At 34.9% G+C, this 23,183-nt stretch overlaps 1 protein-coding gene across 5 annotated transcripts in view; it reads right to left on the reverse strand.

The window, feature by feature from the left end:
- Nucleotides 1–23,183, reverse strand: part of REV3L (REV3 like, DNA directed polymerase zeta catalytic subunit) — a 172,940-nt gene that overhangs the window by 77,427 nt on the left and 72,330 nt on the right. For all 5 annotated transcript variants that reach the window (XR_013555709.2, XM_078447223.2, XM_078447224.2 and 2 more), the window contains 7 exons: nucleotides 23,058–23,154; nucleotides 18,213–18,307; nucleotides 17,336–17,440; nucleotides 16,282–16,366; nucleotides 16,046–16,194; nucleotides 7,163–7,282; nucleotides 3,873–4,110 (listed from right to left, as the gene is read on the reverse strand). Coding sequence is in view for 4 of the 5 variants with exons in the window: in XM_078447223.2 (XP_078303349.2) it covers nucleotides 3,873–4,110; nucleotides 7,163–7,282; nucleotides 16,046–16,194; nucleotides 16,282–16,366; nucleotides 17,336–17,440; nucleotides 18,213–18,307; nucleotides 23,058–23,154 (889 nt within the window). In the remaining variant the exon portion in view is untranslated. The remainder of the gene's footprint in view (nucleotides 1–3,872; nucleotides 4,111–7,162; nucleotides 7,283–16,045; nucleotides 16,195–16,281; nucleotides 16,367–17,335; nucleotides 17,441–18,212; nucleotides 18,308–23,057; nucleotides 23,155–23,183) is intronic.

Consider the following 23,183-nt stretch of genomic DNA (forward strand, 5'->3'; position numbering starts at 1 on the left):
TCACTACTCTTTAAAAGTGTATGTTCACAGATCCTTCCTTTTCTTCCTCTTTTTTCTCTTTACTTTCTCAGGATTCTTAAAATATGGTATTCAGGGCAGAATAGAACATCCACTATACAAGAGAATTGAATGAGTCTTTTTCTAGACACCATACTTCTATTTTTCAATCTCTATCTAATATGCATTTATGAAATGTTTATTAAATATTATGAAATGAAAGGTTTTGTTTTCCCAAGGTTGACTTGGGCATGGTTTTCACAGAATTGATTCAGTCAGTGAACATGTAAGCATTAATCATGGGATAAACCATGACTAGTATTTTAAACAGGGTGACACTGGGGCGCCTGGGTGGCTCAGTCTGTTAAGCGTCCGACTTCGGCTCAGGTCATGATCTCACGGTCCGTGGGTTCGAGCCCCACGTCGGGCTCTGTGCTGACAGCTCAGAGCCTGGAGCCTGTTTCGGATTCTGTGTCTCCCTCTTTCTCTGACCCTCCCCTATTCATGCTCTCTCTCTCTCTCTCTCTCTGTCTCAAAAATAAATAAATGTTAAAAAAAAAATTAAAAAAAAAATAAACAGGGTGACATTACTGATAACAAGTAGAGAGGGACTTTATAAGAATTTTGTATATTTGAATGTGAATTTACTGGATACAGGTATAAAGGTATAAATAGTTAAACAAGATAGAATCTAAGGAACTGTAGAAAAATGTTAATGTTATATTGGAGGTAAAAATCAAAGAAACAATACCAAAATAAAACAGTGAAGAAACAGATGGAAATAAGAAAAAGTAAAATGCCACAAGATCAAATAGAAATATCAAATAGTCAACACTTTGCTAAAAAATGAAAGAAGCAATCCAATTTATTACAGCAAGACAGCAAGACTTAACTACATCAAGTAAATATTATAATTACTTTATTAATAAAATCCAAAATCTGTTAGAATAATAAATGTTACCCCAGGTACAGCTGGTAGCCAATAATTAAATTTACTATTTTGGTAACCATATAACACTACAGACTTATTGTGCTCTTAATCAAGTAAAATCATGGCGTTCCCATAGAAATTATTAAGTCCAGAATGAACTAAAGGTCTATCCAGTCTATATTTATACAACGGATTCACTGAACCTAAACATATGACTCTCTATTAGGCATCACCTATTTAGTTTCAAGATATTTCTGAATCTATATTCTGTCATCCAATGAATTACCAATCTCTAATGTTTGTGACAACGTCAATCTAATCTACCATGATAGTTGGCATTTAAGCAGTTAGGTAGTTTTTAAATTCAAATTCATGTATTCTTATCTATAAGGATGATACGTAAGATTTTACTAAAAAGCTTATTGAAATTAAGACTCAATATGATTATAACATTCCCTTAACTGACTATATTTAAAAAGGATATAAAGACGATAGAGCATGATTTGGACTCATGAAGGGTCCTGATATTCTCTACTTCCTTAAGTGCCGATAAAATGTTTATTTAATAATCATAATTATTACCCCTACTATAAATGAGTAGCAAGGAGAAGACCAGTTAAAAAGTGAATCATAGTATTCCAGATAAATGATAATGAAGGCCTAAATTAGGACATTACCTTGGGAAGGAGTGGGGTAGGACAGAACAAAGGCTATGGAGACAAGAGTTGACCGACACGACCAAACAATAAACAGGGGTATAAGGAGGGCAAGTCAAATAAAACACTGAAATTACAAACTTTCAGAAGTTGGTGAGGTGAGGGTAGAGAATTTATTATTACAGAAATAACAGAGAAACAAGAACAAAGCTATTTTTATAGGTTGATGTGGTTGAGGCATTTGATAGTTCATGGAAAGATTTATCAAGTTTATATATAAAAAACAACACACAGACGAGCTACAAAAAGCTTTATGTCTTTCACCTTACTTTCTTTTTTTTTACTTCATAAATACAAGTTTGTTAACATTTAGTGTAATAATGATTTTACGAATAGAATTTAGTGATTCATCACTCACATTTAACACCCAGTGCTCATCCCAACAAGTGTCCTCCCTAATGCCCATCACCCATTTTAGCCCCACCCCCCCATACTCCTCAAGCAACCTCCAGTCTGTTCTCTGTATTTAAGAGTCTCTTGTGGTTTGTCTCCTTCTCTGTTTTTATATTGTTTTTGCTTCCCTTCCCTTATGTTCATCTGTTTTGTATCTTAAATTCCACCATACTTTTTTTTTTTGATTAGGAAATATTGGCAAAAGACATTTTATGACACTGTCGAGGGTCAAATCTATCAGGAAATCAAACACTGATTCTGTCTGGACCAGGTAGCATTAGTTCTTCAAAGGTCAAGGGCTGAGTCTCTGAATGATTTATAACTGTCACAGCAAAGGGAGCTGAATACATTAAGCTAGGAAAAGTATAAAATAATATTACGCAGGTTTGGAATTTTCTACTCATAGAATGAAAATGGAATTCTTTGTAGGAACACAGTTTGAAAATATAGAAGAAAGGTTCCTGATATACACCCAGATAACAAGGGGCCAGAAATTTTATTTTTAAGTAGTGTTGAGAAACTAGAGGAAATCTTACATGTATATTTAATATTTATGGATTAATCTCTTCCACCCTTCAATAATGGCTTTGAGGGTGAAAATTTCAAACAAAAGAGTTTGGAGGTTTTAGTATTGTCTACATAACTTTAAAGGAGAGGCATACTCAGTGTTTCAGTCTCAGAAGCCTAATCTTTTTCTACATACAGAGATACAACTCAAAGCAATCAGGCTCACAAGAGACTGATGTGGGGGCACCTGAGTGGCTCAGCTGGTTGAGCACCGACTTCGTCTCAGGTCACGATCTTGCAGTTCGTGGGTTCAAGCACCATGTTGGGCTCTGGGTTGACAGCTCAGAGCCTGGAGCCTGCTTCGGATTCTGTGTCTCCCTCTCTCTCTCTCTGCCCCTACCCTGCTCACACTCTGTCTTTCAAAAATGAATAGACATTAAAAAAAAGAGAGAGACTGATGTGGAAAACTATCTTATGCATTCAGCCATCTTATTCATTTAGCTTGAGAAATGAGCCAGAATATCAGTGTCTGTTTCTGAGACTCTTTTATTTTTAATATTTAATTCCTTCAGTCTAATCAGGCCTAAAAGCTTTTTCTTATTTTCAAGCTGACCCTATAACTGTTACTCCAACCCATTAACAGTTTAACTCTCAGAAGGTATTCTTTTTCCCCAAATTCAGAGAGAAGGAGGCCTTCTACTTTGTCCCATTTATGATCCACACATATATAAACAGATGACTTCTGTAATTTAGGTTTATAGGGGAAATGGGAATTGAAGGAAGGTGGTCAAAAGGTACAAACTTACAGTTATAAGATAAGTACTAGGGATGTAATATACAACATGGTGGCTATAGTTACCACTCCTGTATGATAAAGAGGAAAGTTGTTAGAGTAAATCCTGAGAGTTCTTATTAAAAGAAGAAACATTTTTTTCCTCCCCTCCCCCCATTTCTTTTTACTGTATCTATCTGAGATGATGCATATTAACTAAACTTATTCTGGTAATCATTTCACAATGTATGTAAGTCAAACCTTTATGCTGTACAACTGAAACTCATACAGTGATGTAGGATAATTATATCTCAATAAAACTGCCAAAAATCCCCACTTAGATTTAATCTTTTTAAATGTAGCTTTTATTTGGCTTAGAATATGAAGCTTATGCCACATGAAAAACAAAGCACTACTTTAAAGGGATTTAAAAGAAGACTATTAGTTTATAAAGTATTTAACATTACGAATAATAGTAAATAATAATTTCTAATTAAAGGAGAGTGATAATGACAATAGGAAATTATTAAAGTAATGGAAATAACTAAAACGTTACCTCTTTTTGGCACAAGGTTCTTCAATATTGCTGTCCCATCTCTGAGACATCACCAAACTAAGCTCCATTTCCTCTTTTTCAATCTGTGGTTCATTTTCTTCATCATCACTATTTTGGGAATTTTTAGGGTTTCCAAAGAAATGACGTTGTGATGGCATCCTATTTCTTCCTGCCTGATATCCATCATTTTCCAAACCAGCAAGAAGATGTACCAGAGCCTCATCAGGACTACTGTCCACTATAAAACAAGTGAAGCATCACTAACAAATAACTTTTCAACAGAATTCAGATCGGTTATAAAACAACAAAATCACAGATACTGGCACATACTGAAAGAATACAGCTGACTTCTTTGTTGATGTAGCTCTTTTATCAAAGTGTGATGTCTTTGGACTACTTGCACTGGAATGATTTTGTGTCTTCCCAGACCCCATCCTATATCTAAGGAATCAGAATTTCTGAGGTAGGGCCCAGGAATCTGCACTTAACAAGCTGCCCAAACTGTTACTGCACAAGTAAGCTTGAGGAGCACTAAACAACATCCAGTCACTAGTGTTCAAACATAAAATATGTAATAAATGTATGATTGATGCTAAGCAAGAAGTGCCTTAAAAACAATACATGTGAACATCTTATCCTCACTTAAGTTTTATTTAGCTCACAGGATAGACAAATGAAACCTGCAGTTGAACAACACAAGAAAGCTTTTAAGTGGTTAATGACATTATTTTAAAAACCTTGAAGACTACAATGATGCCATATGAGGATGCCACTTCATATGTACTAGGGTTGCCAAATCAAAGACAAACCATAAGTACTGGCAAGGGAGTAAAGAAATTAGAACCTTTCCACACTGTTGATCAGTGTAAAATGGTGCAGCAGCTTTGGAAAAAAGCTTGATGGATCCTCAAGATGTTACACAGTTACCATAAGATACAGAAATTCCACTCTTGATATGTACCCAAGATAACTAAAAACATACGTCCACACAAAAACACATGAATAACCACAGCAGCATTATTCATAACTGCCAAACAAAATGGAAACGACTCACATATCCATCATCCTACGAATGGATAAATGAACGATGTTACATCCCTATGATGGAATATTCTTCAGTAGTGAAAAGGAATGAAGTACTGACACATGCTACAACTTGGATGAAACCTAAAAACATTATGCTAAGTGGAAGAAACCACCAACAAAAGTTACATGATTTCCATTTATATGAAATAACCAAAATTGGTAAATCCGGTAAAGGAGAAAATAGATCAGTGGTTGTCAAGAGCTGAGAGGAGGAAAGAATGAGAAGTAACTGCTAATGGTTATGGGTTTTTTTGGGGGGGGGGTGCTAAAAATGTCCTGGGTTGATAGTGGTAATGGTTGCATAACTCTGTGAACATGATAAAATTCACTGTACACACCAGAAGGTAAATTTTATGGTTATGTGAAATATTTCAATAAAAGCTATTATTAAAAAAAAAGACCATGAAGATGGAGGTTTGCTCGAAGCTAATACATAACTTTTTTCTCTGTCAAATGAGATAATATACTCCCTATTTACTAAAATATCAGGCTTCAGGTTTTCTTCACTGACATTAAAGAAATTGGTTCACATACGCTACCAAACATAAGGCCAAAATAAAAGATATTTGCTTGCAAAAGCCAGTTTGGCAAAAATCTTTCTTAAACCTAGAACTGCAATCCATTTTTCCTGTGTCATTCTTAAAAACAAGACTAGTATTACCAAATGAACTACAGATATTTGACTTGCACTTCTTTGACTAACACAGAGAATGCATTTGTGACTAACACATAAATTCCAAGCTTAGGGCAAGGTGGAATTTATCTACTAATGATACATTTTATTTGCCTAATGTAATGAAATAAGGATATACCTCTCTCACTCTTTTTTTCAATTCTTTCATTTTCTTTGTGTTCCTCTCTTTTAGCTGCCTATTTTTTCTTTGGATCATTTCTTTCTTGATATGCCATTCATTTATAAAAGAAGAAAGTTTCCTACTCTTGTCTAAATTGTTCTTGAAATATGACTGTGTACAATAATTTTGGAACTGGTCCTAGTCAATTTGTGTTCCATTCGAATGAAAATGAAGATAACAGACAGAGGACACTGTAGAAAGCTGGGAACACAATTGATGCCATCTCTCATTTGATACAGTAAGAATGGAAAAAATACAAAGTTCACAATAAAAGAAACATAAAATCATGACACCAAGCAAAACAAGAGGCATGAAACTCAATGACATATCACTTTCTGCAATGAAATTTTAATTTAATGTTTATTTTTGAGAGACAGAGCGAGTGCAAGGGCATGAGCAGGGGAGGGACAGAGATAGAAGGAAAGAGAGAATCCCAAGCAGGAGAGTGCAGAGCCCAATGTGGGGCTTGATCATGACCTGAGCCAAAATTAAGAGCCTGACACTTAACCAACTGAGCCACCCAATGCCCCATAATGAAATTTTAAATAAATTTCTGAACAAGATGGCAGTAATTTCGACTAAATTAATGAAATGAAATCTAGCAAATGTCTTATGATGCTAATGAAAATGCATCTAGGGAAATGCAAAAACACACAGAAATAACTGTCATGTTCTATACTAGCCAAAAACTAATGACTCAAAAAGAATTGTTCAGGAAATTTCTGATACTCACAAAGGAAGACTCAATTATGGTATTTAATTATGTACTAAACTTTGGAGAATTTTGAATTCAAAATGAATGCATTTTCCCCCTAAAACAATATGGCTGTTCTCCAACCAAAGTGAAGTTAAAAAAAAAAAAAGGGAAGTGGGGGTGGGGGCACCTGGGTGACTCAGTCAGTTAAGCGTCTGACTTTGGCTCAGGTCATGATCTCATAGTTCATGGATTAAGCCCAGTGTCAGGCTCCATGCTGACAGTGCGGAGCCCTCTTGGGATTCTCTCTCTCTCTCTCTCTCTCTCTCTCTCTCTCTCTCTCTCTCTCACTGCCCCCCCCCCCCACTGTCCCTCCCTGACATGTGCTTTCTCTCCCTCTCAAAATAAACTTAAAAAAAAAAAAAAAAAAAAAAAAAAAAAAAAAAAAAAGAAAGGAATTCTTTTCTTTCACAATTGTTTTTTTAGGAAAAGCTGTGTAGCTACTTCATTTAATTCAAGGCTTCATTTTTATACTTACAATAAGGATTTACTGAACATGCAACATTAACCTCTTTAAACCAAAGGAAAAATCCCCCCTCACATACATACTTTCATTGATTAAAATACTGAAAATTTGTAGTAGAATCATTACTTACAGAAAACTGGTGACTCATTCAGTCTTTGGGTCAGAGGCTGAAAAGTCTGACTATTTTCCATGAGGTTCAAAATTGCTTCTTCATTAATAAGAGCTTCCTCCACTTTGTGTATAGTGTGACCTTAAGATGACAAAAAATACAAAAACATTAAAGCAATGGCTTAAATCTAAAATTTATTGTTAAGAATTTGTGCAAATTAGGAAACATGACAATGCAAACCTATTTAAAAATTTGAGGCATTAGTGATATATATGTTAAATAAAAACATAATAAAACTTAGTAAAAGCCACAGGAATAGTCACGTGGATTAAAAAAAAAAAAAAGAAATAAACAAGGACCTTGAATCTGTAATTCACTAAATATTTACAATCTCATTAATCCTACCCAGCTTGTACAGTTATATTACTCTGATAAAAATCATTGCAAATTAAAATATACAAAGGGAAAAGTGTAATACAATTCTTTATTCTCTATGGCTTAAAACTGTAAATTTTACACTTTTCAGCTTTCAACTCATGATCTAAAAATTTCTTTCAGAGCCTATATGTCCATCAACTGATGAATGGATAAAAAAACTGTGGTTTATATACACAATGGAGTACTACGTGGCAATGAGAAAGAATGGAATATGGCCTTTTGTAGCAACATGGATGGAACTGGAGAGTGTTATGCTAAGTGAAATGAGCCATACAGACAAAGACAGATACCATATGGTTTCACTCTTATGTGGATCCTGAGAAACTTAACAGAAACCCATGCGGGAGGGGAAGGAAAAAAAAAAAAAAAAAGAGGTTAGAGTGGAAGAGAGCCAAAGCATAAGAGACTCTTAAAAACTGAGAACAAACTGAGGGTTGATGGGGGGTGGGAGGGAGTGGAGGGTGGGTGATGGGTATTGAGGAGGGCACCTTTTGGGATGAGCACTGGGTGTTGTATGGAAACCAATTTGACAATAAATTTCATATACTGAAAAAAAAAAAGAACTGAAAACGGTTTCACAACACCAAAAAATAAATAAATAAATAAATAAATAAATAAATAAATAAATAAATAGATAAATATAAAAATTTTTTTCAACATTTGATTTTTATAAGTCTAACTGTACTAAGGGATTCAATAATTTTAAGAATAAAGATAAAATTGGGGTGCCTGGGTGGCTCAGTCGGTTGAGTGTCCGGCTTCAGCTCAGGTCATGATCACACGGTTTGTGAGTTCAAGCCCCGCGTTGGGCTCCATGCTGACAGCTCAGAGCCTGGAGCCTGCTTCCAATTCTGTGTCTCCCTCTCTCTCTGCTCCTCCCCCATTCATGCTGTCTCTCTCTCTCTCTCAAAAATAAATAAACATTAAAAAAAAAAAGAATAAAGATAAAATGAGTCTCATATTATAATCTAGTCAAAGAGAGAGAGTAACAATAAAAAGCAAATAGTAGTAGGATAAAAAAGACTACAGCAAAAAAGGACATGTAGTTACAGCTAACTGGAAAACAGTTCTGTTTTTCTACTTCTGGTATGCAGACTTAAAACTAAGTGCTTTCAACAGTTTTTCAAAAAGTTAAAGTCTTCAGGAAAAAGTTTTTTAAAAGTTTATTTATTTGAGAGAGAGTGCATGTGTTCACATGTGCATGAGGTGGGGAGGGGTGGGGCGGGGGGGAGAGAATCCCAAGCAAGCTCTGCGCTCTCAGCACAGAGCCCAATATGGGGCTTGACCTCACGAACTGTGAAATCATGACCTGAGCCAAAATCAAGAGTTGGATGCTTAGCCAACTGAGCCAGCCAGGTGCCCCTCAGGAAGAAATATTTTTAACACATCCTAGGACACAGTGGGCTAATAAAGAGTATTTCATCAAAACAAAAGAACAAATATACAAACTGTGAAAAATAGCTCATCCCCAAGCAAAAGACAACTGAGAGGATCAGTAAAAACAAAAGCTGGTTCTCAGAATGTTAACAATAAAATAGACAAGACTGACAAGAATGATCAAAACAAAATAGAAGGCATAAATAATGTTAGAAATAAGAGTGAAAGTACCAAAAATAAGAGAGATATTAAAGTATTACTATGAACAACTTTATACCAAAAACATGGAAAAATCAGATAAAATGAATAATTTCTTAGGAAAAACATGATATAAAACCAGACTCAAACAGAAATAGAAATCTTGAGTAGACTTGTAACAGTTATGGAAATTGAACTAGTAGTTCAAAATCCACTCACTCTATTTTCAGTCCCAACACAAAATTCACCCACTATTCAGTTTGAATGTTTTTATAGATGAGATCTATCAAATCTCTAAGAAATAGATTATACAAATCCAATAAAAATTGTGTTTTGTTTTTAATTGCAGTATAGCTGACATAATGTGTTATATTTGTTTCAGGTTTTCAACATAGTGATCTGACAATTTTATACACCATTAAAATTCTTGAAAAAAGTTCGAAATAAACGAAACTCCACAACTCACTTAATGAAGCAAAGTATGAATCTTTCTTGGTTAAAAACAAAAAGTATAAATTCCAAACAAAGTGTTAGCAAAGTAGACATAGCAATGTTTCAAAAAACACCACACCATGACAAAGAAGAGTTATTTCAGTAGTGCACACATAACTTGACATTAGAAAATAAAAATTATTTTAATGTAACTATATTATCAGAGGGATAATAAAAGGAAAAAAAAGTGACTATTTCAAATTCAGAAAATTTGGTAAAATTTCATTTAATACCCATTCATGAGTTTTGAAAAACTAAACTTCATAGCAAAGAAAGAGGAGAGATATTAACCTAATTAAAGTTATCTATCAACATCCTGTAGTAAATTTCATATTTAATGATGAAATATAGAAGCCTTTCCCTTCAAAACCAGGAAAAAGACCATTATTTCTAACTAGCATTATTCTAGAGTTCTTAAACAATGCATTAAAAAAATTTTAAGTATGAAGATGGGAAAAGAAGTAGTAAAGTTATTATTTACACATGATGACTCTACACACAAAATATCCAATAGAAAAGACATACAAAACTATTAGTACTAGGGTGTGTTGGTGGCTCAGTTGGTTAAGCATCAGGCTCCTGATTTTGGCTCAGGTCATGATCTCATGGACCGTGCGATTCCAGGTCCGGTTCAATGCGGACAGCACGTGGAGCCTCCTTGGGATTCACTCCATCTCTCTCTCTCTGTCCCTCCCCTGCGTAAGTGTGTGCATGCATGCTCACTCTCTCCCTCCCTCAAAATAAAAAGAAACATTAAAAAAAACTATTCGCGGTAATAAAAGTTGCTGTATATAAGACTGACATACAAAAGTTCAGTGAAGCTCCTAAATACCGGTAATTAGAAGATGTGATTTTTGAAAGATAAACTCCTAAGTGCAACAATTAAGACACCTGGAGTATCTCTAATAAAAGATATCAAATTTTACAAAAGAAAATGGCAAAACTCTATTAAAAGATACGAAAGAAGACCTAGTAAAATGAGAAATATATCATGTTCATAGAGGAGATGATTTGGCACACAGAAAGATTAAAAATGTTAATTAATCAGTATATAAATTCAATAAAATCCCAGAAATGAACAATCGGATACTAAAATTAATAGGGGACAGTTTTTTGTTTTTTGTTTTTTTTTCAAAGATCAAGAGTAGGGGCACCTGGCTGGCTCAGTCAGTGGAGTGTACTAGTCTTGATCTCAGGGTTGTGAGTTCGAGCCCCATGTTGTGTGTAGAGGTTACTTGAAATAAAAAAAATCTTAAAAAAAAAAAAAAGATCAAAAGCAGATAAGACAATTTTGAAGGTGAACAAGTTAAGGTTCTTGATATATATATGCCCTTGATATATATCAACACTTGCCTGTCAATAGTAATTACAGCAATGTGACATTAACGTAGGGGAATGTGACTGCATGACTGAAGTGAGAGAATTCAGTGGGAATAAAATTTTTTTCAGTAAATATGTTGAAAAACTAGCTATTTATATTTAGAAAAATAGATACAATTAGATCCTTATTATATTCAAGTAACATTTCTGATGCATTGAAGACCTAAAAGTGAAAAACCAAATTGTAAGCACACATAAGCTTTACGGATACACTTGCATTACATCAGGGTAGGAAAGGACTTGTAAACCAGGTACAAAAACCAAACCATTAAGGAAAAAGAAGTTGTTAAATGGATATCAAAATTGAAGATGTGCAAATAAACCTAACCAAAGATGTAAAAGATCGGTATGCTGAAAACGATAGAAAACTTATGAAAGAAACTGAAGAAGACACAAAGAAATGGAAAAAGATTCCATGCTCATGGATTCAAAGAATAAACATTGTTAAAATGTCAATAACACCCAAAGCTATCTACACATTCAATGCAATCCCAATCAAAATTGCACCGGCATTCTTCTCAAAATTAGAACAAACAATCCTAAAATTTGTATGGAACCACAAAAGACCCCGAATAGCCAAAGTAATGTTGAAAAAGAAAACCAAAGCAGGAGGCATCACAATCCCAGACTTTAGCCTCTACTACAAAGCTGTAATCATCAAGACAGTATGGTAGTGGCAGAAAAAACAGACACGTAGACCAATGGAATACAGAACCCAGAATTGGACCCACAAATATATGGCCAACTAATCTTTGACAAAGCAGGAAAAAGTATCCAATGGAAAAAATACATTCTCTTTAGCAAATGATGCTGGGAGAACTGAAGAGCAACATGCAGAAGAATGAAACTAGACCACTTTTTCACCATACACAAAAATAAACTCAAAATGGATGAAAGACCTAAATGTGAGACAGGAAACCACCACAATCCTAGAGGAGAAAGCACGCAAAAACCTCTTCGACCTCAGCTGCAGCAACTTAACACATCTCCGCAGGAAAAGGAAACAAAAGCAAAAATGAACTATTGGGACTTCATCAAGATAAAAAGTTTCTGCATGGCAAAGGAAACAATCAGCAAAACTAAAAGGCAACCAACGGAATGGGAAAAGATATTTGCAAATGACATATCGGATAAAGTGTTAGTATCCAAAATCTATAAAGAATTTACTAGACTCAACACCTGAAAAACAAATAATCCAGTGAAGTAATGGGCAGAACACATGAATAGACACTTTTCCAAAGACATCCAGATGGCTAACAGACACATGAAAAGATGCTCAACATCACTCACCATCAGGGAAATACAAATCAAAACCACACTGAGATACCACCTCACACCAGTCAGAGTGTCTAAAATGAACAACTCAGGAAACAACAGATGCTGGCAAGCATGTGGAGAAATGGGTACCCTCCTCTTGCACTGTTGGTTGGAATGCAAACTGGTGCAGCCACTCTGGAAAACAGTGTGGAGGTTCCTCAAAAAATTAAAAATAGAACTACCCTACAACCCAGCAATAGCACTACTAGGAATTTATCCAAAGGATACAGGAATGCTGATTCATAGGGGCACAGGTACCCCCAATGTTTTCAGCAGTGCTTTCAACAAGAGCCAAATTATGGAAAGAGCCTAAATGTCCATCAGCTGATGAATGGATAAAGAAGATGTGGCTTATATATACAATGGAATACTACTTGGCAATGAGAAAGAATGAAATGCTGCCAGTTGCAGCAACGTGGATGGAACTGGAGGATATTATGCTAAGTGAAATAAATCAGAGAAAGACAGATATCATATGTTTTCACTCATATGTGGAACTTGAGAAACTTAACAGAAGACCATAGGGGAAGAGAAGGGGAAAAAAAAAAAATAGTTACAAACAGAGAGGGAGGGAGGCAAACGATGAGACTCTTAAATACAGAGAACAAATCTTGATGATTACAGAGAACAAACTGACTCTTAAATACAGGTTGATGGGGTTGGGGGAGAGGGGAAAATGGGTGATGGGCATTGAGGACAGCACATGTTGGGATGAGCACTAGGTACTGTAGACAAGCGATGAATCACAGGAATCTACCCCCAAAACCAAGAGCACACTGTATATACACTGTATGTTAGCCAAGTTGACAATAAATTACATTAAAAAATTATTAAAAAAATAAATAGCAAAAAAATGTCATGAGAACATAATGCACACATGGTGACTACAGTCAAAAAACAAAAACAAAAAAACGAAATTGAAGATGTGCAAACACTTAAAATGAGCCACAAATATGAATAAGCAATTCTCAGATGAAAAACACAAATGCTCAAAGTTATTAGCAATCAGGACATGCAAATTAAACTAAGAAGATTCCATTTCAAAGAATCAGAATGGCAAAAAAAACATTTTTTAACGTTTATTTATTTTTGAGACAGAGAGAGACAGAGCATGAATGGGGGAGGGTCAGAGAGAGAGGGAGACACAGAATCCGAAACAGGCTCCAGGCTCTGAGCGGTCAGCACAGAGCCCGACGCGGGGCTCGAACTCACGGACCGCGAGATCATGACCTGAGCTGAAGTCAGACGCTCAAACGACTGAGCCACCCAGGCGCCCCAAAAAATTTTAAATATAAGCTCTAGGGGTGCCTGGGTGGCTTAGTCAGTTAAGTGTCTGACTCTTGATCTTGGCTCAGGTCATGCTCTCATGGTCTGTGAGTTTGAGCCCTGTATCAGGTGGGTCTGTGCTGATGGCATGGGGCCCGCTTGGGATTCTCTCTCTCCTCTCTCTCTCTCTCAAAATAAATAAAAGAATTTAAATATAAGCTCTAATACATTGTGGGAATGTAAACTTAGATATAATCATTTTACAGACTAATTTTTGTAATATGGTATTACTACTATAATGATGTTTTTATTGTTAACATACTTTGAATCTGAAAAATGGAGCTCTAAAAATAACAGAGCTTATGGGTGGAAAGGTTAAGGCAAAACCAATGCAACTTTGTAACCACAGCACTAACAAATTCCAATAAGTGGCACCCAAGGAGATAACTCTGATCAGCCCAGTGTGGCTAGAAGCTGTCATAGTGGATATTAAAATGCTCTGAAAATAACAGTATGGAAATGCTGGGTACATTTTTTATTAGAGTGCGGCTAGCAGATGCTAAGAAAAGCAAATGCAAGCAGAACTCTGAGCCAGTAGGCTGCCATTAAGGGGAGCTCAAGAGATCTCAGGTGTAACTTGCCATGAGTCCGAGATTGCACAATGCTGGGATGCATCTCTTAGGGAGGGGGAAGCCCTGAGTGTAGATGCTCATTTTGAATTGTAGTTTAATATGGTCAAGAGGGGTGCCTGGATGGCTCAGTCGGTTAGGTGTCTGGCTCTTGATTTTGCCTAAGGTCATGATCTCAGGGTCATGAGACTGAGCTCCATGTTGGACTCTGCGCTCTCTCCCTATCCCTCTCCTCCTCTCAAGAAATAAATAAAATAAAGTCTTTAAAAATATATATGGTCAAAAGAGCCTCTGCTGCTAATGAGGCAGTATAAAAGAGGCTTTTCTATTACTGCTTAAAGCTGTAATTTTACTCCTGCTACTCTGGCTCCCTTGCTTAGAAAAACTGCATATGAAACAATGTGACTATGGAATAAAACTTTGATTATTCTTTTATTTACCAACTGTGTATAAGCTAACTACATTTTTACAGAAACTCTATTAGAACATATGCTATCTAGGTAGAGTACATATACCCTAAGACCTGGCAAATTACACTTCTATATGTCTTCTATAGAGACACTCTTGCATACAGCCACAAAATGACAGAAATAACACTATTAATAACAGTGCAAAAGTGAAAATCATCTAATAGTTGTAGAGGGCTAATAAACTTGTTTGGTCATACAAAGGAACACTAATCAGCAGCTGAAGTGAGTGAACTAGAAACATGTATGAACAAAGATAGATCAAAGTTGTAATATGTTGACATAAAAGATACTCAACATCATTAGTGATGAGGGAAATGATAATTAAAGCCATAATGAGATGCCATTTCACACACTAGGATGGCTATACAAAAAAAGACAAATAACAAGTGTTAGTGAGGATGCAGGATCATTGGAACCTTCACATACTGATGGAGGAAATGTAAACCAGTGTAATCACTGTGGAAAACAGTTTTGTAGTTTATGCAAAAGTTAAATACAAGTTCACCAAATGAGCCAGCAATTCCACTACTTGGTGTCTCTCGAGAGAAATGAAAACACTACATCCACACAAACACCTACATACAAGTGTTCACGTCAGCATTAAGAGCCAAAAAGTGAAAATAACTCAAATATCAATCAACTGATGACTGAATTAACAAAATATGGTATATCCATACAATGAAATACTATCCAGCAATAAAAAGGAAAGAAATATTGATAGATACTACAATACAGATGAACCTGAAACATTAAGCTAAATGAAAGAAGACACAAAAGATCACATATTGTAGGATTTCATTTATATGATACACCCAGAAAAGGCAGATCTTGAGACAAGAAAGTGGATTAGAGGTTACTTGGGGTTGGAGATGAGAACGGATATGACTGCAAATGGACACAAGGAATCCTCTGAGGTGAAGCAGGTGTTCTAAAATGGAATTATGGGGATGCCTGCACAGCTCTATAAACTTCCGATAAATCAATCAATTGTACACCTTGAATGAGTGCATATTATATTATACAAATTATACCTCAATTAATAAAAAACTATGTCGAATGAAAAAAGCAAGTTGCTTACTTTATGCCAAGTAGGACCCTATTTTATGTAAGATTTTAAATATAAAATAACAGTATATATCATGGACATACATATATAAGAAAATATAAAATCATATATGGGAACAGTTTACACCAACTTAGAATAGTGCTTACATCTAGAGATCAAGAAAAGGTAAAGGAATGGGAGAAACTTAGCTAATTCAACCAAGTAGTAATATTAACCGTGCCAGATATACAGATGTCTATTATAGTATTTTCTGCATACTTGAAAACCTCACCTTTGCTCAACTCTGTATCTTTGTGGACTTCTACCAGATTAGCTGGCGTACACTGAAGAATATCAGGAGACAGAACTTCAGAGTGCAACGTTAACTCAGCAGAGAACTCCTGAGATCCATCGCTGTAGTCCACAGATCCTGATAATGTTCTGGTTAATTAAAACATATCCTTTATAACAAACTAGATAACAAAGCAATAAAATTAGTTTTGAGATCTATAATAAATAACGACTTACACAGAGAAATCATTCTGTTTGAGAATTTCCTGAAGTCTCTTCTGAAAAATTTTTTCACTTTCTGTTGCTGGCACAAACCTGCGATCTTTGAATTTTAAAAGTGCATTAAAAAATGTAGATAACGAATGACATATTTTCCTTTTTCTTAGAGTAGCTTTTAAAATGGTAACAATTTCTTATCTTTCTCTTGACACACATAATACCACCTAAAAGTAGTTCTACCATAACAGCAAACAAAAGAGAAATGGTTGTTAATGAAGCTATAAAATTAAGCACTTAAAGTCAGTTCAAGATTAAGTTCTATAATTATAACTTAAATCTAAAACAAAAACACTGTTCTGTACCTATAAATGTATTGCACACTCTGAACCTAGAAACTTCTACCCTGTAAAATATAATAGTTCTATTTTAGAAGGCATTCAAAATTTACCACAGCATTTTTAGTGCCCAAGACATAATAAAAATTTTAATTGGACTTCAATGTATGCTTACTGCTATATTACAAATATATTTACCTTCTGAATTAGGTCTTTTATTCTTTTACTTTTATTTAAAAATTTTTGTTGTGTACATGGCATTTATGTAAGCCCTCAAATTCTTTTTGTAGAATATATAAAATGAGTATTTTCTTCAAAGCTGTATAAGATGATTAAAGTGGGAGTTTATATGAACAAAATAGTGTGGTGTCTCTAAGTTGGGACCCATGATCTTCTGTGAGTATTCTGGCTCATTTGGAAATACAAAAGGCTAGAATATACTAGAAAATAAAAAAGGAGCAAAGAGGTGGGGCAAGAGGTAAGGTGAAAACCAAGGACAATGAGGATGCCAATTCTTGGGCGGGCAGGGGCGGATAGAAGGAGAGAACAATGAATGACACCTGGGAGATAAAGAATTACAGTTCAGAGCAATGACAATAGGAAAAAATATACAGAACAGAAAGGTAATTTGAAAAGTAAAATTTAATGTTAAGGTAAAAACTCAATGGCTTAAACTTTTCCATTAGAATATCTGGTGTAAAAAAAAAAATGTCACCAGAATACTATTAGGTTTATACCTTGTGATTCGGGTTGGCTAATTTGAGAAGTTTCATTTCTGTTTCTTCGCCGTTGCTTTTCATCTTCCCATATGGCCTGGAGACCAGGGTTTCCACCAATTTTAGCTATAATTACAACAATACTTCAATACGACAAGGGTCAAAGTAAAAAATACTTGCTCAAAAAAAGAAATTCAAACTTTAAAAAAATAAGTACTGACTTAAAAAAAACCAAAAACAACCATTTACCTGTTTTGTGTAACATAATGACCAAACTACCCAACCTACATTTATTACTCCTTTTTGTTTTCCTCCTACTGGCTCCCCAAAACCCAGCAAGTGGTGAATAAGACCAAAATATCTGATGACAGCCAATATACCTAAGAGTCCCCTCCCTTTTATATAAACTGAAAATTGTAAGTTTAAAAGACAGAGTATATTAAATTCTTTAATGATGGCTAATGTATTTAGTGTCACACTTACTTTAGGCTTATGTCTATGCAAACATACTCACATGAATGAAAATATTAATGAAAAAATAATGACCATCTCATCAGAGGTTAAGAAATCTTCATAACGTTTTGCATCCTCCTTCTATAACATGTTACTTCTCTACTAATGTTTTCTTCCCTACTTTTCCCACTGTACTTTAGTCATTAAATTTTAAAAATAAAAACATATAGGGGCGCCTGGGTTGCTCAGTTGGTTAAGCGTCTCTTGATTTTGGCTCAGGTCATGATCTCATGGTTTGTGAGTTCGAGCTTCATGTTGGGCTCTGCACTCTGCACAGTGCACAGCCTGCTTGGGATTCTCTCTCCGCCCTTCTTCCCTCCCCCCGACCCCCAAATAAATAAATAAACTTAAAAAAAAAATACAAACACATTAATTGTGCACATACCTTCAATGTCTAGCCGATTTAAGATATCAGCAGCGACAGCATCCACTTCTAATTCACATGTACTCCGTGGTTCAACACCTTCCAGTATTAAAGAGCTGTATTAAAAAGATTATTAAAAAAATATAATAATTAGGGGTGCCTGGCCAGCTCAATTGGTGGAGCATGCAACTCTTGATCTTGGAGCCCCAAGTTGGGCACAAGATTATTTAAAAAAATAAAATAAAATAACAGATTAAATAAATATACATATATAATAACTACATAAGAGCAAATTTTCTGAAGACTTTGCTTATAGAACTTTCATGTTTAGTCACAATTATTCATGACCCAACTGATACTCTGTGTGTACATATAAATAAAAAACAGGAAGAGAAAAATACAAAACCTGCTCTGTTGAGATACTTTTGCAGTATATTTTACATATTTTGGTTCATTATATTTTATATATAAAGAATGTACAATGTTTTAGCATGTGAGTCATATTCAGGGTAGAATGGGATTAGATAACAGAGGGACAACAGAGGGATACATCAAAAACCATATACATATGCAAAATCACTTGCCCAGAGACATCTTTCTTAGCAATCACAAACAGTTGTTAAAAATGAGGACAGAGTATGCTACAAGAGATCAGGGGAAGTGACATACTGAAAAGTGAGCAGATGATACTGTTCTCCCTGCCCTCAACTACTGCTGAGCTGAGGAATGCTTTAAAAGTCTCTATAACTGCAAACTGAGAAATCACAGGAGTTCAACAATGGGATCATGGCTAAGAGAAGTGGTGATACCATGAGGTCATTAATTTTTATGACAAAATTGTCATAATTGTAATAATAATTGTAACAATTGTAATAATTGTATAGCTGTAATAATTGTAATAATGCAGAGGATTATTCCCCATTAATGCTGTGTGACTCAAAAGCATTTTGTTTTTCAGAGCCACAAACAAAAAAAATAAATAAAATCAGGAAGACACCATATATGTGTCCCTGCTTGAAGGAATGAATATACATCTAATGTGGATACCAGTTTACTCATTCCAAAATTTAGATCTTCTACTAATACAGACCCCAAATGAAAAGGAGAACTTTTACTAGAAAGCAGATTTGATTAACATTTTTATTTGAAAGATTTCTTTTATGTTTTAAGAGAAACATATTAGCAAAACCTCATTTTCCGTTGTCTATCCCTCAAGAAATCTGACGAAACTTTAGAAATTTGTTTAACCACAGAATTGTTATAGTTCAAATAAATCTGTATGTATATACGTATATACATGTAGATAAAACACACACACATATCTTTTTACCATTGATACAGAAGGGACATATTAGCCAACCTATCACAATATATCCCTTTTTACTTTTAGAAAAAATAATTCTCAATGTAGCTTGTCTTTTTTATTCATATAATTTAATGACATAAGTTTTGCCATGAATTAAAGTAGTAGATAAAATAGTTTTTAGTCAACAGTTTTTTCCTTATATCAAAAAGTTTCACAATTTTTGGAAGAATTATATTGTAAATTTCAAGAGTGAATTTTCCAGGAGTAGCACATCTGTGATAAAGGAGGGTAACAATAACATCACAAAATGCAATCTCATAGTAGAAATTTATAACCATTTCTTGCCCTTATTACAAAACTACTTTAGACATTCAGAATAGGAAGTGTTCCTAGGGAAAGGAAATAGTTTGCACAATTAAAAATGTCTCCTGTAGATAAAACACCACAAGTAAAAATTTGAGTCAGCAAATACATATAAACAATTCATTACAGTCATGAAAAATAGATAAGTAATATGACAGTAACTAGACAATTGTGCCTCTCTGAACATTTCTGTTCCTAGCTTAACACAACAGACCTACTAATTAGAATCACTTAGGGTGGAGCTCAGACATCTACAATTTAAAACGTCTCTTTTGATCAACTGATGGGCAGTCAGGGTTGAGATTACTTCAGCATACTTGACATGTGTAGATTCAACACTCTGGCAAATGACTCTGAAGGTCCATGATATGTGGTAATTTATAATGAGTTAACAAGTAGGCTTAGTAGAACTGCTAACTCAGCACTCCCATCTCTTATGAGTTTGCTGCTATTTGTCATAGTCCTTGTAATAATGTTTGTGAAGGAATATAAAATATTTGTTAAAAAAAAAAAAAAAGGCACCCAGCAAGATGGTGCTAGCAGCACTGGGGATAGAAATGAGACTGATAAAAATCTAAAGAGTACTGATTTATAGTAAAATTTTTTGACATTATGTTACTTGTACTTGATGAAATAATGGATTTTCATGTTTATTACAATGTAAGCATCTCCAAAATACAAAAATATGGGATAATCTGAGACAAAAATATATAGCTATACTGTATTTATTACAGATTTTAATTCTGAATACCTTGTCTAATTTCACTAGTTTGCCTACACATATCTTTGCTAATAAGTTGTCATTCGTTAAGAGTAATAAAATAGGTTTCTTTTAAAAACATTTTAAAATGTAAACTTTTCATTATAACATGTAGGGTCTCCCCAAACTTACTTCTAACCAATAAAGCTTTACTATGACCTAGCTAGAAAGATAGTTTGCTTACAAAAAGATTTCAAATGCTAATAAACTCTGGTCTTATTTGATCATGCAAAAACAAGTTATTAAAAATATAGAACTCTGAAAATCAAGGGCTCTAGTGAATAGGTAAAATTTTGAGTCAAGTTGATGTATTCCAATTTCAGAGAGATAGAGAAACTGTATCACAGGCATAAAAAAATGAAGAAAGCAAGTTGCTTATTGATCAATTTGGTCTGGACTGATTAGAACTTGAATTTGATGTGAAAAGAAATTATGCCATTTCAATCTGATTAAAAAATACTTCTGCCGTATCTGAGAAGGAACCAAGAAGTACACATGTATGCATATGTGTAAGTGTGTGTGCATGTATGTCAAAAAGTCCTGATACTTGTCAAGGTCAATCAAGAGGTAGGGTGTCATTTCACTTTGAAGTCCTTGAAGTTTTATTCTGGCACAATATTTCTGTCACTAAACAATGTGTTTCTATCATTATTTAATGAGATTCTTTCTTAGACATCTTCTGTTTTTTTAATGTTTATTTTTGAGACAGAGAGAGAGCGCACGCACATGCAGGGGAGGCGCAGAGAGAGAGGGAGACACAGAATCCGAAGCAGGCTCCAGGCTCTAAGGCTGTCAGCACAGAGCCCAATGTGGGGCTTGAACTAAGGAGCCACAAGATCACGATCTAAGCTGAAGTTGGACGTTTTAACCGACTGAGCCATTCGGGTGCCCTTGATGAGATTCCTTCTTAACTTCCGTATCAGACTCTGCGCTGACAGCACAGTGCCCCGCATCAGGCTAACAGCATGGAACCTGCATGGGATTCTCTCTCTGCCACTCCCTGTGTAGACTCTCTCTCAAAATAAATGAATAAACATTAAAAAAAATGGCAAATTACTTATTCATATACAGTAGTATGTCAACCCACTTTTTTCCATAAAAACATTTAGAAATTTGGGGGTTATTTTTTCAAAAATATTTGCTTCTTAGATTTTAAATTGTTATTTTATCATGTGATTTTTATTTGACAAGTCATAGCATATCAATTCAGAATGCATAATGAAGACATATGTTGGAAAGAAGTATAAAAATTTATACCCAATTACTTTTATTAATTAGGTAATAACTAGGCCCATTTTCATCCTATTTTCAAGGTCAGTGTTTAAAATCTGATTCCACTGAGAAATTTAACAGAAGACCATGGGGGAAAGGAAAGGGGAAAAAAAAAGTTATAGAGAGGGAGGGAGGCAAACGATAAGAGTCTCTTAAATACTGAGGGACGAACTGAGGGTTGATGGGGGGTGGGGGAGAGGGGAAAGCTGGTGATGGGCATTGAGGAGGGCACCTGTTGGGATGAGCACTGGGTGTTGTATGGAAACCAATTTGACAATAAATTATATTTAATATAAAAAAAATAAAAGTATGGGAATGCAAGCTGGTGCAGCCACTCCGGAAAACAGAATGGAGGTTCCTCAAAAAACTAAAAATAGAACTACCCTATGACCCAGCAATTGCACTTCTAGGCATTTAGCCACGGGATACAGGTGTGCTGTTTCAAAGGGACACATGCACCCCCATGTTTATAGCAGCACTATCAACAATAGCCAAAGTGTGCAAAGAACCCAAATGTCCATCGATGGATGAATGGATAAAGATGTGGTATACACACACACACACACACACACACACACACACACACACACACAAAATGGAGTATTACTCGGCAATCAAAAAGAACGACATCTTGCCATTCGCAACTATATGGATGGAACTGAAAGGTATTATGCTAAGTGAAATTAGTCAGAGAAAGACAAAAATCATACAACTTCACTCATATGAGGAATTTGAGACAAAACAGATGAACATAAGAGGGAAGGGAAACAAAAATAATATAAAAACAAGGAGGGGGGCAAAACAAAAGAGACTCATAAATATGGAGAACAAACTGAGGGTTATAGGAAGGGTTGTGGGAGGGGGAGATGGGCTAAGTGGGTAAGGGGCACTAAGAAATCTACTGAAACCACTGTTTTACTATATGCTAACAATTTGGATGTAAGTTTAAAAAAATAAAAAAGAAAATAAAAAGAAAAAAACATAAAATAAAAATAAAATCTGTGATCTGTGATTCCATGTAATACACTAATGTTGAGATGTGCTTCTCTGACAAGCTTATCGATTAAAAAAATGAAGATTAAAATTAAATTATAATAACCACTGAGTTTTGAATACAGTAGGATATACACAAATAGGTTTTTTTCCCTTTACAACATTAACTAACCTTGGTATTTCATCTTCTTCCCACCGAAATAAAGTACCAGTAAGAGAATTTCCTGGTAGCTGATCCTTGCAAGATCCAGTTGTACGCATCGAATCACCTAGGAACAGAAAGGTAAAAGAAGATAAG

The sequence above is a fragment of the Panthera onca genome, chromosome B2 (genome assembly GCF_046562875.1).
Source record: "Panthera onca isolate mPanOnc1 chromosome B2, mPanOnc1 haplotype 2, whole genome shotgun sequence".
Lineage (NCBI taxonomy): Eukaryota > Metazoa > Chordata > Mammalia > Carnivora > Felidae > Panthera > Panthera onca.